At 50.0% G+C, this 8,888-nt stretch overlaps 1 protein-coding gene across 2 annotated transcripts in view; it reads left to right on the top strand.

The window, feature by feature from the left end:
- LOC308165107 (FERM domain-containing protein 5-like) overlaps positions 1 to 8,133 on the top strand; it is a gene marked incomplete at both ends in the record, with an annotated part of 97,899 nt that extends 89,766 nt beyond the window's left edge. For both annotated transcript variants that reach the window (XM_080539210.1, XM_080539209.1), the window contains 6 exons: positions 366 to 429; positions 1,454 to 1,545; positions 1,737 to 1,811; positions 2,150 to 2,218; positions 2,953 to 3,059; positions 7,535 to 8,133. In XM_080539210.1, coding sequence (XP_080395336.1) covers positions 366 to 429; positions 1,454 to 1,545; positions 1,737 to 1,811; positions 2,150 to 2,218; positions 2,953 to 3,059; positions 7,535 to 8,133 — 1,006 coding nt within the window. The remainder of the gene's footprint in view (positions 1 to 365; positions 430 to 1,453; positions 1,546 to 1,736; positions 1,812 to 2,149; positions 2,219 to 2,952; positions 3,060 to 7,534) is intronic.
- Between the last annotated feature and the right edge of the window lie 755 nt (positions 8,134 to 8,888).

Raw genomic sequence — 8,888 nt, 5'->3', positions numbered from 1 at the left:
CTAAACCAACTGGACCTGACTGCTAAACAAGGGATTTAAACACTTCTCTACCATCTGTTCCTGTGTGTGTGTGTGCGTGTGCGCATCTGTCTGTGTGTGTGTGTGTGTGTGTGTGTGTATGTGTGTGCGCATCTGTCTGTGTGTGTGTGTGTGTGTGTATGTGTGTGTGCGCGCATCTGTCTGTCTGTCTGTGTGTGTGTGTGTGTGTGTGTGTGTGTGTGTGCGTGCTTGTGTGTGCGCATGTGCGTGTGTGTGCATCTGTCTGTGTGTGTGCGTGTCTGTGCGTGTCTGTGCGCGTGTACGTGTGCGTGTGCGCGTGCGCATGTCACATATTGACTGTGCTGTCTGTGTTTCCCCTTGGGCAGGGATGAGGTGACCAAACTCAAGTTTGAGGCGAAGACATTCCATATATATGCAAATCAGAAAGAGGTGGGTGCACGCACGCGTTGTTAGCATTAGCATGTCTGCCTGCGCCGTGGAGGGATTACAGAGCAGTGAAATGCATGTCGCCTTGTTAAACGCCTCTGAATCCGGGCCCGCAGGGGAGGTGGTATGATTTATCCTTCATCAAGAAGTTAATGAGTCATGACTGGACAAAGCTGTGGCTTTACGGCTGCATTTGGATCGATGTACTCCCTGTGAATACTGTAATACGTATGTCCCGCTAAAATGTGACAGCAGCTGGTGAAACCGGGAACAAGTCCCAACCAACCGATGGACCGATGTTCAGTCTTTTATTCAGAGAAATGTTAATAAATGTCAACATTTGTTGAAAATCGGTGACACACTCGCTAGTCAAGTTCATGTTATAGCTGTTCATGTTATAGCTGTTCAGGTTATAACTGTTCATGTTATAAGTGTTCATGTTATAGCTGTTCAGGTTATAACTGTTCATGTTATAGCTGTTCATGTTATAGTTGTTCATGTTATAGTTGTTCATGTTATAGCTGTTCATGTTATAGCTGTTCATGTTATAACTGTTCATGTTATAGCTGTTCATGTTATAGTTGTTCATGTTATAGTTGTTCATGTTATAGTTGTTCATGTTATAGTTGTTCATGTTATAGCTGTTCATGTTATAACTGTTCATGTTCAACATGGTTGAAAATCAGTGACACACTCGCTAGTCAACCCAAAATATTGCAGTGCAATGGATTCGGTGAGTAATCCCCACTACTACCTAGTTAGTGTAGAGGAGTAGTGGGGATTAGTCACCGAATCCATTGCACTGCAATATTTTGGCTTCACTAGCGTGTTTATTCACTGTGTCATTGATTATCAACAACGTTGACATTTTATTTACATTTTTCTGAATAAAAGAACATTTTGATTGGTCGCTGACTTGTTTCCGCTTTCACCAGCTGCTGTCACATACGCATGGCTTCACAGTCCACTCACATGTGCATCTGGCACACTCACAGGCTGTTCCTAACCAGCTGTGTCCACTCCGCAGGACAAGAAGATCATACTGACCTACTTCGCACCCACACCTGAGGCCTGTAAGCACCTGTGGAAGTGTGGAGTGGAGAACCAGGCCTTCTACAAGTGAGTACCTGACCAGGTGTATTAACCTGTAACCAGGCCTTCTACAAGTGAGTCAATCTGACCAGGTGTATTAACCTGGATTCGTCCATTACAGCGGTATTCAACTGTACATTTCAATGTTAATTGAATAACCTCGTCCCCATTCCCTCTTCTCTCTCCTTGTCTCTCTGTCTGTCTCTACTCCCCCACAGGTTAGAGAAGTCAAGCCAGGTCCGCACTGTGTCCAGCAGCAACCTGTTCTTCAAAGGCAGTCGGTTCAGATACAGGTAAACTATGAGGATGCAAATGTGTCCAGTATCCTGAACTGTGACTGTTCATGTTATAACTGTTTGTGTTACGACTGTTCATGTTATAACTGTCCATGGTATGTCTGTTCATGTTATAACTGTTCATGTTATAACTGTTCAGGTTATAACTGTTCATGTTATAACTGTTCATGTTATGACTGCTCATGTTATGACTGTTCATGTTATAACTGCTCATGTTATAACTGTTCATGTTATAACTGTTCATGTTATAACTGTTCATGTTAAGACTGTTCATGTTATAACTGTTCATGTTATAACTGCTCATGTTAAGTCTGACAGGTGTGTGTTCTTCCCAGTGGCAGGGTTGCTAAGGAAGTCATGGAGCAAAGTGCCAAAATCAAACGGGAGCCTCCTGAGATTCACAGGTCAGTCTAACTCTGTCAACCCTCTATGGGTCTCTGTGTCCCAACACTTTGATGGTTGTGTGGTCTCTGCGTCCCAACACTTTGATGGTTGTGTGGTCTCTGCGTCCCAACACTTTGATGGTTGTGTGGTCTCTGTGTCCCAACACTTTGATGGTTGTGTGGTCTCTGTGACCCAACACTTTGATGGTTGTGTGATCTCTGCGTCCCAACACTTTGATGATTGTGTGGTCTCTATGCCTGCATTCGTAAATTCGCTCTGGAAATCTGATCATCACTCATGGAATGCCTCTTGTCCAATCAAATTACTTGGTCCCTTTATGACGTTCAACCCAGTGTGCGCTCCGGCATTCTCAGAGCGAATTTACAAACGCAGTCGATGTCCCAACACTTTGATGGTTGTGTGGTCTCTAATGTCAGGAACTGAAGCCTAAGAATTTTACACTCTTACACTTTGATGGTTGTGTGGTCTTTGTGTCCCAACACTTTGATGGTTGTGTGGTCTTTGTGTCCCAACACTTTGATGGTTGTGTGGTCTTTGTGTCCCAACACTTTGATGGTTGTGTGGTCTTTGTGTCCCAACACTTTGATGATTGTGTGGTCTTTGTGTCCCAACACTTTGATGGTTGTGTGGTCTTTGTGTCCCAACACTTTGATGGTTGTGTGGTCTTTGTGTCCCAACACTTTGATGGTTGTGTGGTCTCTGCGTTCCAACACTTGTTTGGTTGTGTCCGCAGGGCCGGCCTGGTCCCCAGCAGGAGCTGCCCCTCCATCACCCACGGCCCCCGGCTGACCAGCGTCCCCCGGACCCGACGGAGAGCCGTGCACATCTCCATCATGGAGGGTAAAACACACAACCACACACACACACACATGTGAACACACACACACATGCACACGCACAAGTGAACACACACACACACACACACATGCACACGCACGAGTAAACACACACACACACACTCACACACAAGCGAACACACACACACGTGAACACACGCACGCACACACACACACACACACGCATGCACACACTCACATGTGAACACACGCACACACACTCACATGTGAACACACACACACACACACACACATGCACATACTCACATGTGAACACACACGCACGCGCGCACACACACACACAAGGCTGTACACCCCACTTACAGAAAAAACCTGTTGGATTCTGAGGTCTGCATTACCATGTTCCTTCACAGGTGACACAGAGTGATTGCTGTGGGTCACAGCTGAAGGCCCAGCGGTCTATTTCTGTACCCTGTGAATGGTCTGCTAACATTTCCCAAAGCTCAACCCAGGATGTCAGGCGTGCTTTGTGTTTGTGTGGATTAGAACCCTGCCTCTATTCCTGGGCCCTTTAACAGTGTCACAATAACACACACACACACACACACACACACACACACGCACACAGTTACTGCGGCGAGCGGTAACTCTTACTGTGAGAACACAGCCACAGTTGTGTGTGTCACTCTTTATGTGTACACACACACACACACACAGTTGTGTGTGTCACTCAGCCTTCCCCTTGGCCCTGTCCTCTCTGTGCCGTGACTCAGACGGTGCTGCAGTAACACAGGGTGGGGGTGGGGGGCGGGGGGGGGGGGGGGGGCGGTCGTTCCTCCTCTCCACCCTAAGGAGTTGCCGATGACAATGAGGCACGATGGCGGTGGCAGGAGAAAGTCACCTTGTTGTTGTGGTCCAGGACAGACACGTAACAGTCCTACTGACAGTCTGGCGATATTACTTCTAGCAGCAGCTTGAAGGTCATGTTATTTTTTACCTCTCTATTGAAGATGTGTATGGGCGGGGGTTGCCAACCAGCGATGACAACATCGTCCTGAGAGTTTCACATCCATCCCCTCCTGCTGGCCTGTGTTCTTTCTGCATTGGTGTCTGTCCACGGTGGTAATAATATCCCGTCCGGAAATAGACCCCTTGTCAGGGCCTCTCCATGTATGTCACTGGCATCAGGGGGGTGGGGGTGGGGGGACAACAGACAGACAGACAGACAGACAGACAACCACAGAGCAACTGGGTCGTATTCCTGCTCCTCCTCACTCTTCCAGTCTGCCCGTTTGCCTGCGAGACCACGGAGCAGCCGGGGGAAAAGCCAGCCAGCCAGCTAGCCGACCAGCCAACCAGCTGGACAGCTAGCCAACCAGCCGGAGAGCTAGCCAACCAGCTAGTCAGCCAGAGACAAGGGACAGGGCTAAGCCGAACAGCTAGCCAACCAGCCAGCGAGGAGAGAGCCAGCCAACCAGCTAGCCAACCAGCTAGCCAACCAGCCAGCCAGCCAGCCAGCCAACCAACCAGCCAGCTAGCCAACCAGCCAGCTAGCTAGCCAACTAGCCAGCCAGCCAGCCAGCTAGCTAGCCAGGGACAGGGATAGGAACTTAGTGCGGTTGGACGTGGTAATAGGGCAGGTCCACTCGCTCCTCCGGCCGTCGCCATGGTGAAGTGTCTGATCCGGATCAAGACCAAGGTGAACGTGCAGCTGTGCATGATCAACCACTGCTACCGCGACGTCAAGGTGCGCGTCCTGTCCCTGGGGCCCAGGCTGCTGGGCAGGGCTCTGGGGATGCTGCCTCTCTACCCTGCCCTCCCCGGCTCTCACTCCTACGCCTCTGGGTCTGGGTCTGGGTCTGGGTCTGGGTCTGCAGAGGCCTCCAGGTCCTCGTCCAGGCTGGGCGTCCCACTGCGGCCCTCCGGTCCTGGGTACGCTGGCTACAGCCGACCAGGCAGCTCCGCAGGTACCTCCACACCAGACCCCCTTCTCACAGTGCACAGAATTACTACTAGTTACTACGACTACTACTACTGTACTATCACTACTAGTAACTACTACTACTACTACCATGCTACTAATACTCAGTGTTTCCCCTACCATTGCCTTGGGGGGGCGGGCCGCCCTCCCAACGGAACCCCCCGCCCCCCCAAGAAAGAGGAATTATTACGGACGTAGACACCAAACATCTGACAAGCAGGCTAAAATATCCGCGTTTTTTAAACGCACCCAACCCGAATCTGGCGAGTGGCAAGCCCATAGGCTCGTTGGTAACGTTAGTCCGCCGTAGTCTCGCATAGCCAGACCTATCTCCACACTTCGCGCTGTGCCAGCGCTGGAGAATTTTGCGCAAGTGTGCGCGCGAGACGCGAGAGTTTTTGCCGGCTGTGATGTCTGCAGATTGAAAGTAAGCAAGTTCAAACGTTAGCAAATATAATTGCTGTGTGTTCTGACAGAGAAAGTTGGTTAAAATTGGTCGTTATTATCGTGACTAGAAAGTGTCTGACTATAGTTCCATAGTGTAAATAGTGTCAAAGAACTAGCTAGCTCAGAGGTGATGAGATGAGCTAGTCTGCTGCACACTTGCCAACTAAAGAGCTAACTGGAGGCACTTTATTATTTTACTTAAAGTAGATATACTATCTTTCTTATTCTGCTAGAGTTGGGCTTCATGGTAATACCATAATGGCATATTTACAGTACATGGACAGTTGATTGAAGCATTGGAAATGTCTGTTTTTTATAGTTGGACATACCATTTTATTTCAGGTGAGAGAGTAAAGTCAAAATGACATGATTATCTGACTGGATTGCCCACAGCAATCCAATATTCAATTATAATTATGTTATAAATTGATATGGATCAATGTATGCCTCTTATTAGATTATAAATACTCTGGCTGTTTTGTTTACCTTTTGGTTGACAGCAAAAGGGAGAGAGGAGGGTAGGGAGGGTGAGAAGGAGAGAGAGCAGGATGGTGTCGGCACACCAGAGAGAGAGAGAGAGCAAGAACCAGGTGAGAAAGTGGACAGGTAGTCAAGACCACATAAGTAAGTAGCCTTGAGAACCCTGGGGGGGGGGTCCATGCCACGGTCCATGCCACCCCCCCAAGACAGCAAACCTAGGGGAAACACTGAATACTACTACTACTACTACTACTACTACTACTACTACTACTACTACTACTACTACTACTACTACTACTACTACTACTACTACTACTACTACTAAATGGTAAGTAAATGGACTGCACTTATATAGCGCCTTTATCCAAAGCACTTTACAACAGCCTCTCACATTCACACACCAATGGCAGCAAGCTACCATGCAAGGCACCGGCCCGCTCACTGGGAGCAATTTGGGGTTCAGTGTCTTGCCCAAGGACACTCCGATATGTGGCCAGCCGGGGCACGAACCGCCGATCTGCTACTACTACTACTACTACTACCACCACCAGCTGTCAGAGGACCGCTTCGGGAACTATTCTGGATGGACACGTCTGGAGTGACGCAGGAGGACTTGAAGGCTTCTTCTCGTGTTCCGTGTTTATGTTGGGAGGTCAGGAGGGGGGAACACGCTTGGCGGAAAGGAAGTATTGAGTTCCGTCACAGCGTGTTATGTGACATGAATGTGTGGTCTCCAGTCAATGTTATGCCTGTCAGCTTTGGTGCACAGTTTGTATTGATTGATGTGTTCGGTCGTGACAGGGTATCTTGACGTTGCGATTCTTGCAGGATGACATCAGCGGCCGATCTGGGTGTCTGCTGTTTGGGAAAACAGCGCGGGGGGTGGAGGGGGCGCGGGGGGGCGGCAGGAGCCTGGAACTTTGTTTGATGAGTCGGGAGGCTTTTGAGTTGTATTGCACCGTTTCACCACAGACATTTCCTCTTTTAACAAAGTAAAATCCGTAAAAACATTTTCATATTCTCCCTTTGGATTAGCTCAGAGAGGGGCTTATCGCTCTGGGTTGCCACGGTAGCGCTGGTAGCTTACTGGCCAGATCCAGATCCCTTCTCTGTCCCTCCCCTGGGATTGGCATGACTAGACCTGAGCTTAATGGCGGACACATGACCCACCCTGTCTGTGTCCCAAATCCCATCTGTATCCCCTCTCTGGTAGACGGGTGGCAGGGTACACAACACTTGGGCTGCATTGATAGCTTTTTATACTCATATCTCTCTCTCTCTCTCTCCCCCCCCTCACTCTCTCTCTCTCCCCCCTCACTCTCTCTCTCTCTCTCCCCCCTCACACTCTCTCTCTCTCCCCCTCACACTCTCTCTCTCTCTCTCCCCCCTCACACTCTCTCTCTCTCTCCCCCCTCACACTCTCTCTCTCTCCCCCCCTCACTCTCTCTCTCCCACTCACACACTCTCTCTCTCCCACTCACACACTCTCTCTCTCTCTCTCTCTCTCACACACACACACACACACACACACAGCACTGGTAACAACACATCACAATTAACAGCCCCGTTATGACTGTTTATCTGATTGGTCCTCCCCTGTCTCCTCTCAGGGCTGGAGTCGCTACGTGACAGCGCCCACTCCACGCCGGTGCGCTCCGTCTCCCACAATGACTCCTTCATGCCGCGGTCCCGCACCCACCACTCCACGGACCCCGGCGAGGGCGGGTCGGCCGTCATCTCGGACGAGAACTACTGCCCCTCCGACAGCGTGCTGCCCACGCCCGTGGCCGACCACAGCATGGAGCTGGCCCTCTCCCGGCAGCACAACGGCGCCCCCCTCAGCATCGACGAGGAACGGGAGTCGCAGGCGGGGACGCCGACGGACGGGCGCGTGGCGGAGTTCGGGCCCGACGGCCGGGTGCTGCGTCGGGGGGGGAGGGCCAAGCCGTCCCACCCGCCCAAGGAAGTGGAGGAGCTGAACAAGTTCATCCTGAGCGTCCTACGCCTGTCCTTCGTCACTATCGGACTCCTCTTCGCCCTGCTGTCCCTACTCATCATGTTGACCGAGTCCGACCTGGACATCGCGTTCCTGCGGGACATCCGCAAGACTCCCGAGTTCCAGCAGTTCCACTTCGAGTACTTCTGCCCTCTGCGGAGGTGGTTCGCCTGCAAGTTCCGCTGGATGGGAGGGTTCCTCATAGACAAGTGAGACTAGAGGGAGGGAAGGAGAGGAGAGCGGAGCGGTGGGCCTTCTCTGAGGAGATGATGGAGAGACGAGTGAAGGCCGGATGGAGAGAGGGAGGAAAGGTAGGGAGGGAGGGAGGGAGAGAGGGAGGGAGGAACCATCTGAACCTGAATCCTAGCTTCTCCCGATTTCTCCACTTCCTGTTACAAGCCAAGGACCGCCCTGAGCTCCTCCTCTTCCCGTTTTCACCATCAAAGTGAGGACATTTCCTGTACTCATGTTTTACTTTGGAAATTCAGGTCATTTCAAGGTACTTTATTTTCCTACTGAAACCTGGCAACAAACAGGGTTTAAACTCACATCACGGGGGGGGACACGTGAGGTCTGAGCGGACACGGGGGGAGGGAACACATTATTATTCAAACAGACGAAACAGTTGCCTTTATTTTCTATCAATTCATATGAACATACGTTGTACAAGACAGAAAATAGTATTGAGCAGTTGTATCGTTCGAGCTAAGAAATGTTATGACAGATAGGTGACAGATGGAAGGCCCAAACCATGTCCTTTAATCATTTAGGGTGAACAAACATCCATGATAATCATTATAGTGCTAAAACCTAGATTTGGGCTGCTGTTGGAATAGAAACACTACTAATAGGAGCTGTGGTGTCTCTGTGTGTCAGAAAGAGGGTAGAAGAGAAATTGATCAGAAGATATAAAGAGGTACTTTTTGAATGTAGATTCTGTCTTGTAAGAAGGTTTAAGATTATTTTTG

The sequence above is a fragment of the Nansenia antarctica genome (genome assembly GCF_963989245.1).
Source record: "Nansenia antarctica genome assembly, chromosome: 9".
In the NCBI taxonomy this organism is placed as follows: domain Eukaryota; kingdom Metazoa; phylum Chordata; class Actinopteri; order Argentiniformes; family Microstomatidae; genus Nansenia; species Nansenia antarctica.
This window is presented reverse-complemented; position numbering and strand designations above follow the sequence as displayed.